At 41.5% G+C, this 20,422-nt stretch overlaps 2 protein-coding genes across 2 annotated transcripts; one reads left to right on the top strand and one right to left on the bottom strand.

Moving 5' to 3' along the window:
• Positions 1-1,625: 1,625 nt before the first annotated feature.
• kcnh5a (potassium voltage-gated channel, subfamily H (eag-related), member 5a) lies at positions 1,626-13,124 on the bottom strand. The gene is made up of 11 exons (XM_029497107.1): positions 13,052-13,124; positions 11,961-12,084; positions 11,614-11,720; positions 11,388-11,516; positions 10,437-10,552; positions 9,604-9,996; positions 8,420-8,849; positions 5,629-5,828; positions 4,817-5,069; positions 4,461-4,657; positions 1,626-2,783 (listed from the first exon to the last, which is right to left on the bottom strand). The coding sequence occupies exons 1-11, from the start codon at positions 13,122-13,124 to the stop codon at positions 1,626-1,628; spliced, it is 3,180 nt and encodes a 1,059-aa protein (XP_029352967.1).
• A 981-nt stretch (positions 13,125-14,105) lies between these two features.
• sgpp1a (sphingosine-1-phosphate phosphatase 1a) lies at positions 14,106-19,410 on the top strand. Its single transcript, XM_029496359.1, has 3 exons — positions 14,106-15,107; positions 16,527-16,616; positions 17,460-19,410. Exons 1-3 carry the CDS (start codon positions 14,427-14,429, stop codon positions 18,009-18,011), a joined length of 1,323 nt encoding a protein of 440 aa, XP_029352219.1. The 5' UTR covers positions 14,106-14,426; the 3' UTR covers positions 18,012-19,410.
• The last annotated feature ends 1,012 nt before the right edge of the window (positions 19,411-20,422 follow it).

The raw sequence follows: 20,422 nt of genomic DNA, 5'->3' as shown, positions 1-20,422 counted from the left end.
GAGATGGAAATATAATTAACAATCCACAAATACAACACAGTTAACTCTTTATGCTTAAGTCATCTACGTCTCTTTGTGTTTGTCTTTTTTTTTTTTTTGCCCCAATCAAAAACTAACAGAGAAACCTGTAAAGGAATCAGCTTTTGTATCAGTAAATGTGAAGATGTCTGCTCTGCTCATGCTACAGGTTTCTGCTTTTTTTATTATTATTATTTATTATTATTTGAGTTGGGCAGCCGCTACCAGTCCAGTCTGTCTCTACAGTCAACTTCCGAATAAAAATTAGTTGGAATTATAGACTCCACATTTCTGCCCCAGAAGAAACAATTTACCCGACACAAAGATCAGGAAAGTGACTTCACCTGCCTGAAACAGCAGTAGTGGTAGAGGCCCTGAAATAAAAGAGGAGACGTAATGACAGCTTGTGATCAGGCATCAGTTTCATTAGTCTCTTCACTGTTGACAGGTTTTCTGGGTGCATGCAAGGTCATTTATGCATCTCATATAAAATAATCTTCATGTCACATGCGTACATCCTGACAGGCAGCACACAAAGTTAGAAAACTTTGTGAATGAACACTTTGCATCTGTCTTACTACTTACTCTTTTTTTTTTTTTAATCTACACAGGAAAGTAAAGATGCCTGTATCACCAAATTGGGTGTAGGTTCTGCAATGTATGCAAAGTGGCCAATTTTTTTTTTATCTACAAAGATAATTTGGATCCTTATTTAATCTTAGTGGCAGGCACATACAAAATCACAAACACTGAAATAAATACAGAAAATCAATTTTAGAACAAACATACCTGAGCCAGAGTGAAAGTTACATAAAGGAGTGGACAGTATGTCTTAGCTGCTGAAATATCTGTGAGAATTAACAATATAAATCTTAAAACTGGCATCATGGCTTTCCTATTTCACATGCACAGGAATGATGCTTTTGATTTTTATTAATAGTTATAGTTGCAAAAAAATTATCTTCCTTTCCTCCAGTTCTGTCATTTTATATTTGACCTGCTCCGTCACGTCAACACCGAATGAGGTTTTATATTGTAAGGCACATATTAAATTACCTGACAACTGGAAAAACATCTGGAAGACTGTTGCATCTCCTCCAAAATAAAATAGAGTGAGACACATCCTGCGTGTTCGCTGAGCGCCAGTCTGCTCAGAAAAGTAAAAACTACAGCTGTTGCTGTTTGTGTTGGACACAAGTTAAGAAAATGATGGCAGGTTAGTTCAAAATCATGAAAGTTAAAAAAAAAAAAAAAATTGCCTCAACTTCTCCATATTCTTACTGATGGCCCTGTCAGGCAAACAAAAGTTTTTATCAGAGTATCATACATGTTGTTTTACAATGTAAAGGGCTTGTTTCCTCGTATTAACAGTACAGTGTTCCTGTTGAATTGTTTTTCATGAATTGATCGTGTCTCTTGTTGGCAGTCTGAGTTGTAGCCAGAACCGGACCATGAAACTGCCTCATGAGTCTTTAGAAAAATCCCTGCGTTGTTGTAGTGCTAAGGTAACATGGAAGAGGATTTCTGCATGCAGTCGAGTGTCTAATGCAAGAAATTTCTTTGGCAGGCCAGAGGCCAGCAGCACATGCATGGTGCAGTTTGTGAATTTAAAAAGGCCCATCATCAGTTTTTGGTGTGACAGGCCTGGAGGCAGCAACTGAGTCCTGACTTTTGCCTCTTGCCTTCGGAGAGGAGGTCGGTGGCAGTGAGAATCTTCTTTTCATCGACAGCAACCTGAGGATTTCACTGACCTGAGATTCGAGGACCGACAGCCGGCCGCTCAGGGCTTGGATGTCTCCTTTCAGCTCCACCTTTGCTTCATGCAGCGTCTCCTGGAGGAGCGCTTGCTCAGATGCTGGCTGTACAAAAGAGTGTTTGAGGACGACTCCGTTGTCAACAACGAGGCTGTGCTCGAATGGATTCCTCTCCAGGGGACTCTTCTCCATCGGGCTTCGCTCGAAGGAGTTTCTTGAGTCTCCGGCTCGGTCGATACGCAGATCACTCTTTGTGATGCCGCTGTCGCAGGAGTCAGTTTTGTGCAAAGCGCTTGTTTCTCCTCCTGCTTCTCCTGCGCTGTTGCCACCTCCCGAGCTCCTCATCTCTCCACCTTCCTCTGAACTGTTGACAACTGTCAACTGTCCTGAAGACTGCGATCCTTTCGCCCACTGCTCTGCTTTCTGTTCCTGCTTCTCTTGCTTGACAGCAGTCGGCGCTGATGCAGCAGAAGTGGCATTTCTAAATTTTGCCCATCCCCTCCCACCCCTGCTGCTGCTGCTGGCCACAGCTCCCTGTCCAACTGCACCACCGCCCCGTGCAGGGCTGTTACCCCTCTGACCGAGCTGATTCTCCACACAAGGCCTGGGTGTGGACTCCCCGGCCTCTTGTGTGGAGCTTGGCTCTGACTCTTCAGTGTGGACAAATGCTTGTGGAGGCGCAGCCATGCTCCCTCCTCCCGCGCAGGACATGTTGTTCTGAGCAGCTGAGCTGTGCTCCTGCTGCTGAAGAGCTACAGCCTGACACTGTGTGTAAGAGTTGTAGTCAGAGCGGCGGCGGCGGTGGTGGTGGTGGTGGATGTGCTGCGGCTCCACCTGCACACAGTTAGGACCGACATAAGCATGAGACTCCGCCGGTGTTTGAGCATCTCTCTGCTGCCTGAACCTCTGGAACAGCTTTCGGACCGGGTGGTCTTCAGGAATGGAGAGAGTCACCTCGCTTCTCTGGCGCTCCTGCTCCCTCCTCACATCAGAAATCTTTCGAAAGATTGTCTGCAAGATGGAGAATCTGTGCGTTAGATTCATTTGCCTCCACATCATTCTCCACTTTAACAGAGTTTACCTGTATAATGCAGCTGTATAGCAAGTATAACAATTTAGATTTGCTCTGTATGATGAAATATTAAAAACCTAATAGCAGCAATGCACTGTGGCAACAGTTAATGGAGCAATAATGCAACAATGAAGCGATATCCACATCCAGAGAGTAACTTTTCAACCTACAGTGATATTAGAAAAATTGTAATAGTAGCTTTTATGATGATAAATCTGCCGAAAACTGACAGGAAAACATAAAATGTTTCTGTATAACACAACAATACAAATGAAAGAAATTCTGTTGAGGTGTTCCTGTCAGGCATTGACTAATGTTACCACCAGCAGTTTTAACGCATACAAGTGAACTGAATATACAACAGTTAAGATGATGGGGATTAAATCTAAAACCTCGGCAGGCACAAACATTTCTCAAGCTGCCAGAATTAATAATTGATGTCTTTCTTACCATTTAATACATTTGAAGTAAAAGACATAAATCTTTAAACATGTAGCTGCAATTAGCTTTAAATTTGTTTAGACTAACTGGGGACTTATGTTTGCAATGTAACTTATTGCAGAAGGCCTTTCAGACAAAACCTCAAGCAAACTAGAAAAGTTCTGGGGAGAATTCGAAAGGAAAAAGTTATTTAAATATGATGAAATATCATAAAACTTTGCATGTTTTTGAAAGCGTGCTTCATAGTGTAACAGATTCAGGAAAACTTTCTTGTTTCAGATGTACTTTACCCCAGAAAGATTCCACATGAGCTGCTCCTAAACAATGAACACAGCCCATCACATGTACCCAACACAGCCATGTATCCATAAAGATTTCATGCCGGTTGTTCCCATCGGATAATATTACACCGATATCAAGAGCCATATAAATATATAAAGAGACATATGAATATATATATGTATATATGAGAAACTACTCCCAAGACTGGAAAGCAATATTGCACAATGCCTTAATGGGATTAATATGTAAAGCCTGGAAAAGCATGAAATATTAATTAGGTTCTTTTTCTGATGTTTTCACTGGAATTCTCGCTCATAACTAATTTTTCTGTCCTCATTTCAATGCAGCAAATGAAATCTGAATGTGCATCTGCAGCAACATTCTCATTTCTCTTTGGAACTGGGCAATTTTAAGTGGCAGAATTTTTTTATTGCTGCAACTCATCATTATGAAGTGACTGTTTTTTGCTGGCAATTCTGTCTATCTCCGGGAATGAAATTTGTGGAGAAATGAAGGCTTCATTTGTAGCACAGTTGTATCTGCCGCTGCCCAACCAAAACAGGGAGAGGATAGTGCTTTAGTGCTTTTGTTTTCGCAGCTTGCTGATGATAGCTTTTTTCCCAGGAAGAGGAAAGAATCACCAGTAGACTGTATCTGAGGGAGGGGGGTGAAATGTTAAACCTAAGACTCTGTGTTTTCTGTCTGCCATACGCTACATGCAATATAATGATTTTATATATAAGCCCAAAAGCATTCAGCGTCATAGATTTGGTATCTCTTTTTTTATATAGTTAGAAGTTTATGAGTTTGCAATGACTGACATAGCAATAATTAAAATCTCAAGCTAAGCACAAACAGCAATGGTTGATGCTTTGTGTGTGTTTCACTTTTACCCGTTTTCGTAGATTGCAGGTTAGTATGAGGTTGCGGGAGAACGAGCTGGCGAATGCTGTGTAAAACTCCAGCACCCTCATCAGAGCTTCCCTCCTGATCACGTGCAGGTCACAGTACGTCAGAGCTCGAACGTTTGCACAAGCACGGGCCAAGGTAGTCTCTTTCCAAAATGCGTCTCCAAACACATCACCTCTGCCTGGGCGGGACATTACCATTTTGTTTATCACATTAAGAACATGTGACCCCATGTTTCAGGAATAAAAAAGTGGTGGTTAAGCATGAGGCAATTTGGCCTTATCGGTGCCAGCAGACAGAGATCGAACTTGGCCTGTTTCATAATGTTGAGTTGCATTACCTAGTATTGCAATGACTTCATCGTCCTGGATGACTTCAAGTGAACCAGAGACTACAAAGCAGAGGGTGTCGACACTCTCACCGATATGGAAGATAAGGTCTCCAGGCGCACAGTGCGTGGTCTGAAACTCCACAGCCAGAGAGCGCAGACAGCCGTCACTGGCCAGACGGAAAGCTGGATGGTCATTGAAGACCTGTCTGTTCAGGTGAACACAGATGTCTGCTCGCATGTCTTTAGGACAGATGGAGAGAACCTGAGAGAAAGGGGCAGATTTCAGAGTAGAAATGTTGAACTACTGAGCGTAAGAGTGGTGGCATTTCATTCAGCGGCTACAGCACAAAGCAAGTGATAGAAATTCAGTCAGATCTTTTGTCACCTTTTAATGTCTGTCAGAGTCAACAAGTGGAGCTGTCATAGATTTCTGTTTTAATTGCAGTTGGAAAAAACTTGTGTTTCCGGACAAGCCAGCGTGTGAGCCAGAGAGGGTAGAGAAACAGCACCTCTGCTGCTCTGCGATGAAAATGCAACTCAACTCAAGAGAATCATATTAGAAGAAATGCTTATTAGGGCTGTAATTTTCAGTATTTATCAGTGTACTAATCATTTTGGTAATCCTGCCTGGCAGTTTTGGTTACAAATTGATTAAACGGGTCATTTGAATAATTCGTTTAAAAAGTATTCAGTGTCCTTTATTGCTACAGGTCTTTATGTTTCTGATTATTTGAATTTTAGAGTTCTTCACTTAATGTTGGGCCGTTTGATAAATAGCTATCAGTGCTATCAAATGTACATCCAGCAGTTAATAACGATACCTTATCTGTGTCGATGCCCTTGGACATGGCCCAGGCTGAGACGATGAAGTCCATGACTCTCTCGCTCAGACCTTTGGGAACCTGATAAAGTTTGAGAAAGTCACGCACATTGTTGAGCATTTCATGGTAGCGGTTTGTGTTGGTGTACATCTGCTGGAAGATGGTGGTGACATTTCCAAAGATGGTGGCGTAAAGCAGCGCTAAAACAAAAGATAGAAAGCAGCATCAGATAATGTGGGAATAGAAGCATCTTTACAAACATACTGAGATTCAATTCAGATTTATGAAGCAACATAAGAAGAGATACAACTGTTTATTTTAAGAAATCGTTTATGATTTCAGGTCATAAGTTGCAGTAAGTATGTTCACAATCTCCCCTTCTGCTGCTGAGATGCAGAGCTGTTTTTCAGGCCGTGATCTCACAGTAAAGTTGAGCTTTCATTTAGCCTCACCAGCTGCACAGTTTAGTGCCCTTAATGGGATTTTGTTGGATAACTTACTTTACACACACAGCCATGTATACACAGTGAGTGGTGAGCCTTTATAATGTAATTCATAATGCACATTTCCTCAATAAGAGGACAGCTCCGCAGCGCTGCAGTGACCCCAAAGAGTCAGCCGGCATCTCTTATCCTGAGCTTTTACCCACTCAAGAGGAAAGAGTCGTCTCCGGTCGCCAGAGCAGGATCACAGAGGTTAGAATACATATCCAACGCGATGGCTCATTGTCCGTTTACTACAGCTGAGCCTGCAGGCCGACTGTGCCTTTCCTCTCTTCCTCTCACATAATTACTGTCTGTGGCGTGAGATTTATCGGCTGTAATTGAACGTGGCATTGCAGTGTGACTGAGTGATCTTCGTGATCAGGACGCCACCAGAGAAATGGGTGTTTATTTTTGGAAGTGCAGACCGTTGAGCGTGGCTGTCAGATTGGGTTTCCTTCACTGCTTTTACTGCATCCCTTTACATGCTGTTTTAAAAGTGCGGGCCAAAGGTCAGCACACGAAGACACGTGGTGATGGAGGAACTGTGAGGACAGTGGGGTGACGTTCTTACTGTAACTGCAGTGGGTGATGACGCAACAGCCTCGCACAATAAAGTTTTGAAGCTGGTTATACTTGTGAATGAAACATTCGGGGAAGTTTTGTGAAGCTATTGAAGTTTACTGTTGAATCAGAACTATGACATATGAAGACCACTGTGAAGGGTATAACGCGTTACACAACATCCTGAAGTGTGTGAAACTACGTCAGTCGTCATGTTACACAAAATTGCACACAATGAACCTTTGACCCTTTAAATCTGTAAAGTCTGTGAAATTTAGTTTGACTCTCCTTGTCTACATGAAAAAAGTTTACATTTGCCCAGTTAGAAAAAAAAAAAACTGCAAAAATTCAATGCCTTAATGCGGAAAGGTGGTTGAATGATTTCACTGTGGGTGAATTAACACACAGACAGTGCTCCTTTAATAATGGGACCAACGGACACAAAGAGCAGGCTTGGCTCTGAACATGTCACTTTCTATTATTGACAAAGGAGAGACATGAACTCTTCTCAGTGCTTCAAGCTCAGAGGCTGAAGCTAAATGTGAATTACATGAGCAGAGTCAAGAAAGTCTGAGTACTACTCAGTCTATGTGTACAAAATAAGATTTCAAATTAAAGGTCAGCATGTGGGAATTAACCATTCTTTTTGGATTAATTCAAATAAATTAACTAGACATAGAAATATAATTTGAGTTGTGGGCATGTAGAGCGTTAGATGTCTAAAAAGGACCTCTGATTTGCAGACAGAGAAAACTATAGAAAACACATGAACCGACAAACTTCATCTTAATAAGTAGAAGCATATTTCAGCATGAGTGTCTCTCACTGTGTGTGATTTGTGTTGTTACATCTTGATTATGTGAGAAGCAAATATAAGTTAAGATACAACAGTGGTGACCTCTGCTGCACCACATGTACATCTGTAAGTACCAGACATGTGTTGTGGCTCTGTACCATATGCTGCTGCAGCTGCAGCTGCTGGATAGCCAGCAGGGCTTTGCAGCACATTATCTTGTTTTGCATGCAACTTCATGCATCCGGATTGTTTGAGCTCTTGCGAGGCTCTTGTGGCATGCTATGAATGGTTGACTGAGATGAAAGCAGCGGCCAAATATTGGAAAGACAAAATGATAAAGCTGCTTTTCTTTTTCTTTTATTTAGAAGGAGGTTTGCTATGTGCAACATGACACTGGACCGAGTATGAACTTGCCAACAAAATATAACTCATATATGCTGGTAATAAGAGATAGATCTGTCTGTTTCTAGTGAAGGTCAACAGTCATTAATTACTCAATGTTGCCACTAAAACAGAAGTATGAAACTGCTGAGATTTTGTCGGGCTGTTGTGGTTGTGCGCGGAAGGAGACAAACAGTGGTCACTTTGATTGAAACTGTTTCAGTGGATAAACTGTCAATGGCAATGGATACATTCATGGTTTGTGTAATATTTTCAGAGGCCTGGAAAAAAGGATGTGTGGAAATGGTTTTAAATGTGTGCTCATGTGGTTATCTATATCAGATGCCTGGCTGATTTTTGGTCCCTTTGTAATGGCATCTCCATTTACCACAGCTGACACCAAGAACAGTAATGCCAAAATGCTGTTATTTGTCATGTAATATCAGAACTGTTAGGTTTGCTGTTTTGAAGTTTATACTACATATTTAGAAGCTCTGAAATACTTCTTCAGATGTCGTAAAATGTGTGGAATCATTGTACTTAATGCTGGAGATGCCTGCGTACTTACAGCCCACCATCATCATGGCCACAGAGAAAATCTTCTCTCCATCTGTGGTCGGAGCGATGTTGCCAAATCCAATGGTGGTGAGACTTGTCATGGTGAAGTAAAGAGATGAGATGTAGAGCGTGTCCTTGTTGGGACCTCCTTCCCACTGGCCAGTGCCGCTGGTGTTGTAGCGGTAAGGAGTTCCTATACTTACAGCTAGCTGGTAGAGCCAGCTATCTGTCTTAATGGTGTTGGTGGTCTCATCAATGACCTCGTAGTCCCCGATGCTGTACCAGATGCACGCCAGCCAGTGGGCCACCAGACCAAACACGCAGACCAAAAGAACCAGGACGGCTGCTCCGTACTCCAGGTAGTGGTCCAACTTCCGGGCTACTCGGCCCAAACGCAGCAGGCGGATCACCTTCAGAGAGCTGAAGAGGCTGCTGAGACCCTACAGAGCAGAGAGAAGCTGCTCACAACGTTTTCATCTGTTGATCCCTAAAGTGCAACTCAATTTTGTACAAATTCTTCATTTAAACTGGCACTTTTCCACAATATTTTCTAGGACAGCATAAATAAGATTTCAGCAATTCGCATACTTTCATTTAAATTTTTGGAATCATATTAATTCGTCATATTGTCTAAAAAATCTTGAGAACACTGATGTGACTCTCTGATTAGCAGTCGGTTGGCTCATCCTTTCAAAGAATGAAAACAAGGTTTTAATTGGTGTTAGGCTGGACTATATCTGGCTTCAGTGACTTCCTGCAGTCTCGTCATCACCATGAGGAGATTCCAAGAAGCTACTGGGGAAGAAAAAGTTCTGCATTTACAAATAACCAGAAGTTAATTAGTGCTGGAAATCAGATTTAGACTACATGAATAATCTCCTGGCTGGAGCGTCATATTGAACAGTCTGGAGAGATATCAGTCTTCTCATCTGACTCTATTAGAGACTTAATACTTCCCCAAAATGATAAACTTCAAAGGACTTTCCAAGAAAAATAAGGATTTCCTTACTGGAAGTACAGAATCTTCTAGTCGTGTGGTATTTCTGTGGAAATTTGAAGACTGAATTTGAAGATGAGTTGATGGAGATGCAGACGGGACAATATCCTTCATACAGACAAACAATCAAGGGAGAGCAAAGTCATGTTTACAGCATAATTCAAATTTCATATTGATATATTCATAAATCCGCTCACCTCGTCCACATTTTCAAAGGCGTTGATGACATCATAGGGCAGACAGGACAGCAGATCGATAACAAACCAGGTCTTCAGGTAGTTCATTCGTATCAGCTTGGCATCTGAGATGACCTCTCCAGAAGGACCCACAAAGGTGGTGTGGAAGTTGAGCACAATGTCAACCAGGAAGATGACATCGACCACACTGTCTAGCACCAGCCACACCAAGTTGTTCTGCTTGGTCTTAAACGAGACGTTGTAGGGCACCATGATGGCGGTGTAGAAGGTGAGGATGAGGATGACCCAGTCCCAAGTGGTCTTAAAGGTGCAATAATGGAGGATGATGTGTGGAGGCGTTTTGGGGGCCTCTTGTTTATACTGAGGAAGAATGTCTGATCCCAGCTGCAGTGCCTTTCATTGAGAAGAAACAGCATCAATGGTAAAGAAGCAGAGGTCCCATCATAAAATCATTTAGCTGTGGAAGTTCATATTTAGAAAATGTAGAAGTTTGTGCGTAATGGAACAAAAAGTGGTCATGTAAATTCTTACTTTGGGAGAATTACTTCCCAGATGCCTTTTGATGAACTTGGAGGATAATTTCTACTTTTTATTTTAACTTGAGGCATGTGGTCTGATCCATTTAAAACAACCCTTTCTGACTGCTTCACTCCTTTCTGGTCTGTTTAGAAACTCTACTGAAATACTGTCTGGTTTAGTGTTTTATATTTTTGTTAATCCCCTTGTCTGGAAAACATTGTTTTTCTTGATCTTTTATTCTTAAGAGGAATTCAGAATTTGACTTGATGTATTTTACATGGCTTTAAAATCATCCTTTTTCATACCAGCCTCACCTCAGCCAGCCTGGAGGGCTTGTGGCTGACCTCAGTCTTGCTTAGAGGCGGTAACTGCTGCACCAGGTTGCGATTGTTGGTCAGTGCCCGTGTAAGTCTGGCAAACTTTGTCCATCCTGCTTGGAAGAGACAAAAGGAAAAATACATCTTATATAAAATACAAATACAAAGTATTCCAGGTACTCTAGTTTCCTCCCACCATCCAAATACATGCATGTTTGGGTTAATTGGTGACTCTATATTGACTATAGAGACCAGCAACCACTCACACTCTGAGTGTGTCTCTGTCTGTCTCTGTGTGTTGGCCCTGCGATGGACTGGCTACCTGTCCAGGGTGTATCGCGCCTTGGCCCAGAGTGAGCTGGGATTGGCTCCAGCACCCCCCCACGACCGGGAAACGGATAAGTGGTAGAAGATGAATGAATTAATGAGTACTGCTGAAGGGAGGTGGAGTCCTGAGTCCAACAACAATGCATTTACAATCCAGTCTAATGTAGTTTTAAAAAAAAGACATACAGAGTGATACTGAGGGAAAAGGGACTCGTGTCTCTTTTTTTCTTCCATGTACGAGCTGTATCCTCATGCAGCTACCATCACCATGTGGTCTGAATGTCCTTTATTTCTGCTTGATGTATGTGAGAGACTTAATGGCACATTTAATCCCCTGGGACATGGCACTGTGTGGACCCACAGAGACCAGGGTTCACTGACCCGCACACACAGCACCTGGATAGTTATATGTTACATATCAGGAAACAAATGTCTTCCAAGTCACATCCACTCGTGTGCTCTTGAGATTGTTGGCCGCCTTGCTTATTAAATGGTCTGGTGAAGTGAATTTAATCTTTGAATACAGTTGTTGGACAGCTTGAGACAAACTTGAGTTGTAACGTATCAGAATGAAATTCTCCAAATAAAGTCAAAAACTGAGCAGAATGGGATCTCTCTCACCTCTGGTTGACTCATCCTCAATTGGCTGTTTGAAAAGTGTAATGTCTCTGAAGGTGCAGAGGAAAAGCACCACGTTGTCCTTCTCGTTTCTGATTGGAGCAACCTGCATGTAAAGCCATATTGGTGTTCCTGTCGGAAAGGGTGAAAATAAGAGCTGTGGCAGAGCCAGGGGAACTACATGTGATGTGATTTGATATGATTACAGTAAAAACACTCGGGTACTCACTACTCTTTGTGTACAGCAGCACCTCATAGAAATTTGACTCATAGTTGTCAAAGGTCTGTCTGATTTTGTCTATCGTGTTCTTATCAGTCAGGTCACCATACATGAAGCTGCAAACAAAGAATAAAGCAAAACAATAATCAAAAAGGAGAATGTTGCTATGAGCTCCTTATTTAGAAAGGAGGGGATTATAAAGAGGTTAAAGCTTATTTTCACATTTGATTTCCTTTTAATGAATACTGCATTAGTCCTCCATCAGAACAATAAGAAAAGAGTGAAGTCCATGTCTGCTTTTCCAGTTTAAGGGAACATTTCTGTTCTGCTCATGACACTACAAAAGCCAGTCTTACTTGCATGTGCTGCTCCTGTGCATGACCTCAGCTCGGTGGTAACCAGACAGTTTGCAGAATCCATCGTTGCTGTATACGACTGGCCACTCCACAATCTGTGCATTTCCCAGCAGGAAACTGGTTTCTGGAATCAAACGCAGAAAAATACCAAGACTGAAAAAAAAAATAAAAATAGCCAGCAGATACACCTGCAGACTGCTGACCTGTTGATCAGCCTTTGGGGAGTTTGTCAGTAAAAATTGGGAATTTGGAGATGAGAAAATGTCGACTTAAATGTGATATTCCGTGTTTTTTGTTATTTGCTGCTTACCAATGTCATGCAGGTGAATCTACAGCTAAAATAGTGGGTGCAGTTATTTAAATCAATATAAATGAAGCTCTCCCAGTATCTGAAGAACCATATACAACGTAAACATGAGGCCAGGATCATTAATATTTCAAACAACAGTGGTAATCAGAGGAGTCAGCGAGCAGAAATAGTTGTTGATAAAATGTTTATGTTCCACCCTTAATGTCAATTAAATATTAATGGGCAAAGTTCTCCAGATTTACAACAGTTTGCAGTTTTCAAAGAATAAAGCAAAGACATTAAAAAAATGAAAATGCATAGTCACTGCCAGCCTTCTCAAACTGACATAAAACATATAATTGAATCTGAACAATAATTTTGCCTTTCTTAAGCAATTTTCAGCAAACGGTACACTCACTACAAAATTTTCAAAAATAAAACACCACAATTAACTGACTGATAAGAGAAAAACACATTACAAAGAAAACAAAAAGCACATAAAATAGCCTTATTCAATTTTATTTAGATTTTAGTTTTTCTATCGAGGATGATAATGGAATAAAGAAAATCTACACATTATATTGGGTATAAAGAAGAAGGTTGTCTGATAATATTTTTGAATTGTTCTTAATTCAGGAAATCAGTGTACATATCATGCTCTGTTGAGAAGCTAAAAAAAAAAAAGGACATCTGATGCTTCTTTCCAATAAATGACTATAATAAATGGCATCCTGTCTGTTACCTGAAGTGACATGCAAATCAACATCCTTTCATTTTGGTCTCTCTTCAGATGGAGACTCACCGCTGGAGCGCCGGACTATATTTTCCAGAAAAGTGTTTTGTGGAGCCACCAGTCCTCTCTTGCCTCCATGCATTATGAGGGATGACGGCAGAGACTCGTTGCTGCTCGGTGGTCGTCCTGACGCTCTCTGGTCCTCCACCGGCGCTCCGACTGTTGAGCGCCAGCGTCAAGTCAGTCTGACTGAGGAGTGCCATATCCGGCCTCTGGTTTCAAAGTAAAAGTAACATAAACGCAGACTCTTTCTGTTCCTATATACAGGAACTCATCTATTCAGTTGATTGCAATCATTTGCAAACAATATGTCCTGATTATTGATGGATGTGGATGATCATGATGATTATTATTATTTTTATTGCTGTTGTAATGTTATTCTTTTATTTTGAAGAAAACCACTCTGATTTCCGGTGTTATTATAGTGTTTAAGCATCAGGCGCCTCAAACAGGATTTATTTATATGAACTCAAATTAGAATCATATAAATGTTACGGTTAGGGTTATGATTTTAATTTGCATGTGTCTTGTGGAGACATTGGTTTACACGGTTGTGTTACTTTTCATTATTCCTAGATCTAAGAAAATAAAAAACACCTGTGACCAAATGGTGAAAGATAAAACTTAACACACTTGCACATATGTTTAGGAAATGTCTCCTCACAATAATTTAGGGAACATTTTGGGTTTGGAGTATGATAAATGTCATTTTATTGTACTGTAATAAATATAATTTTGAATGTATAATATCATTGATACAACAGGGCAATAGGCGCACTGTCACTAGCATATCCAGAGATTTGTTCTGGTGTTTGTTGTTTCAGGACTCTTCATAGATTATTTTATTTCCATTTGAACCATTTTAACACTTCGCAACGGTGAATCTCACAGAAATGTGTTTTAAAGACAAATGTGAACCAGTGAAATGAACTTGGTAGTGAAACTTTCCCCGCAGTTGAGGTTAAATCTGGATAAAATCAGAGACTATCGATATAATTTGGTTCCGCTGCAGTTCTCCAGAGGTCCAGCAGGGGGAGACACCCGGACAGGTCGGACTGGCCGCGGAGGCCGTGAAGAAGATCCGGAGCGGGGCCGTCTGTCTGTCGGTGCTGCAGGTCCGTCTCACCGGGAAGTAATGGTTAACTGCAGCGGACTTTGGCTGCTGTCGTCCCAAACCGCTACGTCGGTGTTTTGACTGCGGTGACCGGCTACAGCTCCGGTGAGACCGACCCCGAGACTCCGGCATAAAAGCCGCCGTGTTCAGCGTGAGTGACGGCGGCCGAGCTGCACTTCCCCTCGACGCTGGGCGGATGAACATGACCTCCATCTTTCCTCGGACAGCAGAGTCGTGTTCATTTTAAAAAACTAACCGGGAACCGAAGTCATGGCGAACGACTATGTGAAGTCGTTCGTGCAGATGTGTAACTATCTCCAGGAGCCCCGCCATGTGGCGAGGTTTCAACACCTCTGCGGCGTCAGGGGGACGTTTCCGGACACGGACACCGAGCCGGAGGGCGGACAGCCGGAGCCGGACCGTCCCGGGCTGAGGAAGAGGCTCCAGAGGCCGGATGCGGGTGTTAGAAACGGGGTGGCCGCCGCGCAGCAGCCGAACGGGATGCAGGGAGACGCCGCCGCCGCCGGGCCCGACAGGTCACCATCAGCAGCGGCTAACGTCGACGCCGACACCGCCATAGCTAAACCCCTCCGGAGGAACTCCCTGACCGGAGATGTGGGTCAGGAGTTCCTGATCCACAACAAGCTCCTCTTCTACCTGTTCACCTTCGGGACCGAGCTCGGAAACGAGATGTTCTTCATCGTCTTCTTCCCCTTCCTCTTCTGGAACATCGACCCCCTGGTCAGCCGGAGGCTCATCGTAGTCTGGGCCTGGAACCTGTTCGTGGGCCAGTCCACCAAGGACATGGTCCGCTGGTCCCGGCCGGCCTCCCCGCCCGTGGTGAAGGTGGAGGTCTTCTACAACTCCGAGTACAGCATGCCCTCCACACACGCCATGACGGGCACCGCCATCCCTTTCTGCCTGCTGATGTTGACCTATGGGCGGTGGGAGGTGAGTCCGAGTGTCAGCCAGTGATCCGGCTCCAGATCCCGCATTACAACGTGTAGATGTTGGCAAAATACACAGCTTGAGCTCTAGAGTAGAAACTGCAGACACTCGGGGTCATTTTGGTTAAACTGGAGTGGTATCAGGTTTAAAAGTGTTTGGCCTGACCTTTTTGAAATATGTGCATAATGGCATTTCACTTAATTTCACTTAATCAAGGGCATTGAGAGGCAATTGATAATACAGATCATTTTTTCCCCTCCAGCCTTTATTGACTTTGCAATACCTCAGATAAACAATGTCCTCTCTGAAAATTGTTCTGCCCACATCCTGATTAAACAATAGGTACAAAACTGAATTGGAGGAATTGGCGATGGGGGTTTGATAGTGTCCGCCCATTCTCAGCTCCACTCCCCTACACTGTTGTGTAATCCTAACTCCACAATGTGGAAGTGGACATACATTATTACAAAATACTGGACACACGTGATATGTCTAAAAGTTATATCACGTGTGTATCATGTATCACTGAAGGATAAGGAACCAGCGACTATGATCTGGAGGAAGAGAAAGTATCTAATTGTATTTTGGTCATTTTGATAACCAGGTCAGAGCTCAAAGCAGCAAAACCTGTTCTACTGATACCGCTGCTGGATTCTGTACCACCAGCAAAGAGATAACCCCAGCAGATCAGCAATTTATCCGGTTAAATGATCAACAACTCAGAAGATGCATTAAAACCAGAGTTGACAAAGAAATAAATTGAATGGCTTCAGGCAAAGACAGACAAGAAGGATGTAACGGCGAGAGAAGGCACAGGGGTGGCCACCAGGAAGGAAGAGCTATAGCCTGCAACTAGTTTTTCTGTTGCTGTATCCATCAGGGCCTTGAAACTGAACACCGGCAGCGGGACTGTCTGAACTGACTGAACTCGCTCAGTGTCACAGAGTTTCCTGCAGCGCCGTGACTGCGATGGTTGAGGAAACAACACACTGAATAGACAAGAGGTTACAGAAGGTTACTGAAGATAAGATGTAAGCCATAAACAGTCATTAACACTGCGGCAGATTCAAAGAGTTCACTAAGTGGTGTTCAACAGCGCCTCACTTATACAGTGACCTTTGCCTGGATACTTTTAGAGAGAGATGTCAGTCACTTTCTGCAAAATGGACTATGCGCAGTGGGGTTTTTTGTACCACTGTAATGCCAGTGCTCATGTAAATTAAGTGTTAGGTTTTGTAGTTTCCTGCAATGGTGCCGTGGTACTGTAGTTATAATCACCAGGATTTTACTTTTCAGTTGTGTCCAATTTCTTCCAAAAACTATGATCTGGGTTTTTGTATCTTTCAGAGCTTCACCCTCAGACACCATGATAAAAATCTGTGTTAATTCTTTAATGCCATATCTTTATGCTCTCTACCACAGTATCCTTTCCTCTTCGGCTTTTCTGTGGCTCTCAGCTGGAGTATCCTGGTCTGTGTGAGCAGAGTCTACATGGGGATGCATTCTGTTTTGGTAAGCATATTAAATACAATCAAATTAAAAATCGCTCACTGAAACACGAGTATAGTCTAGTGATGATGTCCAACCTGCACTGTTGGCTTCCAGTCGCACCTGTAATAAGAGTGAGGTGAAGGCTGTTCCATAGGAAGCATTGGAAAAACAAAATACACTGCCTCTAATCCTTAGAATCACTGATACTACATTATGCAACATCAAATGAAACCTTGAATGATTGTAAATGTTGGCATGACATCTAGCATCAGGCTTGTCCGTCTTTTGAACCTGTCTGTGCATATTTTAAATTTCTTTGGACAGACAGCTTTTGTTAGGTGCCGTCAGACAACTTGTTAAAAATAAGATTCTGTAAGGAACGCCAAACAAATTCCTCTGAATTGATTTTGATCTACTTGTATGGCTTCCTGCATGCCATTAAGTCATGAGAAGCTATTGAAATCACAGAAATTTACAGTGATGATAATGGAAATTATGAGTAACAAGAGCCATTAAACACATTAAAGCCAGTTGATAAAATTAGAATAGATGTGTTGGCGAGATAGCTGGTGTTTGGAGAATGTGTTTATATTCTGTATCTTCCAACGGCCTGTATATCAGTCACCAGGCCATCACTTTTTACTGGACTTTTTTATGACCTCAAGGCTGAAATGAAATGGTGAATATTATTCTATACAGCCACCTACAGGGCAGAAACAACAATGCATATTTATTTTTATGATGATTGATAAATTGATGCGATCATGTCAGAGTATATTTAGTGCTGATATATCAAACAGTATAACACTATTAAAAACCATTGGTACCAATTTTCCAGTAACCTCTTCCATTCTTCTGTTATAGGAGGTAATCACTGGCTTCCTGTACAGCCTTCTCATTCTTGCCTTCTTCCAGCCAATTCTGGACAAGATTGACACCTTCTACATGATGGGCCACTACGCTCCACTTGTGATTATCATCTCACATGTGAGCTTCGGACTCGTAGCTTTCTCACTGGATTCTTGGAGCACGTCTCGGGGTGATACAGCTCAGGCCCTCGGCACTGGGGCAGGAGCTGCTCTGGCAACCCACGTGAACTATCAGCTTGGGCTGCTTCTTGACCCGCCACTAGCGTCACTTCCTCTAATTTTACCCTCAATCAGCATCGGCGTGGTGATCCGCTCCCTGCTGCGCTTCTTCATCGGCGTTGCCGTTCTCCTCATCACGAGAATGGTTATGAAAGCAGTGACTATCCCCTTCTTATGTCGACTGTTTGGGCTGCCTTCAGATGATGTAAGACAAGCAAGGCAGCACATGAAAGTGGAGTTGCCATATCGTTACATTGTCTACAGTGTTGTGGGCTTTAGTTGTGTCTCTGTGGTGCCCTTCCTCTTTCGGATTGTCAGCCTTGCCTGAGTGTTGTGTTCAAACAGTCAATGTACTGCTGACATGTTAGCCCACACAGTGAAGGCAAAACGCACTTACATGCAGATAAATGTTCTGTTTCTGCATGACAGAGTTTAAAGATTTGAGGGATGAAGCTAACTATATTTTTCTTTTCTGTTACTGTCAACAAATCCCAGACTAAATTCAGCTATGAATGTATCCTACCAACAAGTGTTGTATCCATGTAGCCAAAGCCTGACGTGGCTTATTCCACTGTGCCACAGAGCTCCATTGTTGTTCAAAAGCTATTAAAAGGTGCATTAGTGAACTACACAGCAGCACTGATGGTGTTTCCTCATGACAATAAAAAAAAAATAACCATGTTAGTTTTTGTATTCAATCCCACGTGTGTTGTTGAAAATACACCAACAAAAATAATTCAATTGTGTCTAACAAATGAGGAGGCTGGTAACAACTCAAGTGCTTGTCTTTTTTCAAATTCAAACTATATATTTGTGACTTTTTTTTTTTTTTAACATTTACATCTAGTAAGTTCAACACATTGATAGACTAATGCTGTTGATTTTGGCCTTTTCATAGAATTTGTTGTGCAGACTATAGAATACCACCCGTCTCATCCTTTCAGATGCCCCTGTAGTGAACACATTACTCTTTAAATGTACAACTCGTTTGTACGTTTCTGTCGTTGGATTAAAAAATAAGATATTAGGTTATTGGATAATTATATGTGCTGAGAATAAACTAAGCCAATCTATCTGTAGCTACTTCACTTCTTATTTTTCACCATGTTCAAATGCAAAATGACCATGATCCACTGAAATACTAAGTATGAAAGTGTATGTGTTAAGGTATTAAAGCTGTCAGCGTAGTTGGTGATCTCTATATAGATCTGGAGCAGGTCTGTCCTGTCATTTTTCTACATTACCATAGAGTTATTTTGTCAGTCTTTTTGTACATTGCTTGTACCACTATTGTAATTTTTGCAAATGTAAACCAGGCTTTCTCTTAAATAATCATTTGAAGATATGTAATTGAAAGCAAATATTTTTGATAAATTATTTAATCATATCAAGAATTGTGAGCTGAAATGTTGCTTTTTGAAGAAATTTAAATATATTATTAGAAATTCCAGAGACATTTTAGCTGTCCTTAAAGTACAGTATATAAAACACTGACTCTTGCACTTGTTTAAATGTTGTAATTGTTTTTTTTTTTTTTTCCAGTTGTGGTGTTGTAATGATGGTTTGCTCCAATGTTCATGTTAGAGCCTCAGAGCTCTCATATCATGGATACTAATGAAATATTTATAGGTCTAATATTATCAATTTATCTTTTGTTCTGTCATGCAAGACTGTAACTCAAAAAAGCTCAAAACAGGAAAAATAAAATACACATTTTATTTTTCGAATTGCTCTGGTTCTATGTTGGGTTTCTTCCTAAATGAGCATCAGGTCAATGTGTTTCTGAATACTGTGACCTTCCTCTCTCCAATTTATATAATGTGATATCAGTACCAGGTCACTTATCAGACCTAAAAAACTGATAATGGAGATAGAAATTTTCAGTGGGAGCCTTGTTTGCTCCAGTTCCATATAGATTTTTTTGTTGACTGGAAAACAACAACTGATCCATTGGTGAGCAATACATGATTAACACTTCATTAAATTAATACTTTGAAAATCGTGTCTGTTAGCAGGGTGACAATGGAAAAATGAAAGTAATGAAAGCATAATGATGATTCAACCGTAACCAACATGTAAAAGCCCAAAGTGAGTTTAAATACTTCAACCAAAATGAACAGAAATTTCCACATAGTATATAATTAGTTATTAGGTGAAATACTGATGATGTGAGATTTATAGCTGTATTATGCAGTGTAAAATCCAAAATAAGCACATTTTTTGATGAATAAACAAGCATCACATTTTTATGCCTCATACCCAAATACCACAGAGTTCACACTCAACCTTTGAACAGCATAGATAAGCTTTTCAGTCTTTATCTGCTTTGTGATCCACAAGAACACCCAATGTTTTCTCTCTGCTGCTCTTATGAATTGACCTTTGGTTGATGGTCAGTATTTGGTATCTAAATCCAAAGCACAGGCCCTGACTGTCTTTCACTAGTGAATCCCTGTTTCTGCCAGTAGGTCGAGCTGTAATAGTGAGGAAGCATGATTTATAATTAATGTCCCGTTATGGCATCATTTCATTTTGTAACATAATGTCGCATCACAATTCAGGATTCTCCAAGCAAGCATCTTGTTTAGCTTTTCATTTATCTCACAGGCCTCTCCCAAGTATTCCTGATTGTTAATAGCTCCCTTTTAAAGGCTCATCCCCATTTCTTTTTTGTTTGAACACATTGGATTTCTAGTTGCGCATTAAAAATGGAACAGGGAAATAGAAACTAAAAACCTT

Source organism: Echeneis naucrates, chromosome 24 (assembly GCF_900963305.1).
Source record: "Echeneis naucrates chromosome 24, fEcheNa1.1, whole genome shotgun sequence".
Taxonomy (NCBI): domain Eukaryota; kingdom Metazoa; phylum Chordata; class Actinopteri; order Carangiformes; family Echeneidae; genus Echeneis; species Echeneis naucrates.
This window is presented reverse-complemented; position numbering and strand designations above follow the sequence as displayed.

Excerpts from the sequence above, each read along its gene's own strand:
- kcnh5a (XM_029497107.1), bottom strand. The coding sequence starts at position 13,124 with ATGCATGGAGGCAAGAGAGGACTGGTGGCTCCACAAAACACTTTTCTG. Across the intron at positions 12,085-13,051 it reads TATAGTCCGGCGCTCCAGCG|AAACCAGTTTCCTGCTGGGA; the intron begins GTGAGTCTCCAT and ends GTTTGATTCCAG. Across the intron at positions 2,784-4,460 it reads CCTGCAATCTACGAAAACGG|ACAATCTTTCGAAAGATTTC; the intron begins GTAAAAGTGAAA and ends TCCATCTTGCAG.
- sgpp1a (XM_029496359.1), top strand. The coding sequence starts at position 14,427 with ATGGCGAACGACTATGTGAAGTCGTTCGTGCAGATGTGTAACTATCTC. Across the intron at positions 15,108-16,526 it reads TGACCTATGGGCGGTGGGAG|TATCCTTTCCTCTTCGGCTT; the intron begins GTGAGTCCGAGT and ends TCTCTACCACAG. Across the intron at positions 16,617-17,459 it reads TGGGGATGCATTCTGTTTTG|GAGGTAATCACTGGCTTCCT; the intron begins GTAAGCATATTA and ends CTTCTGTTATAG.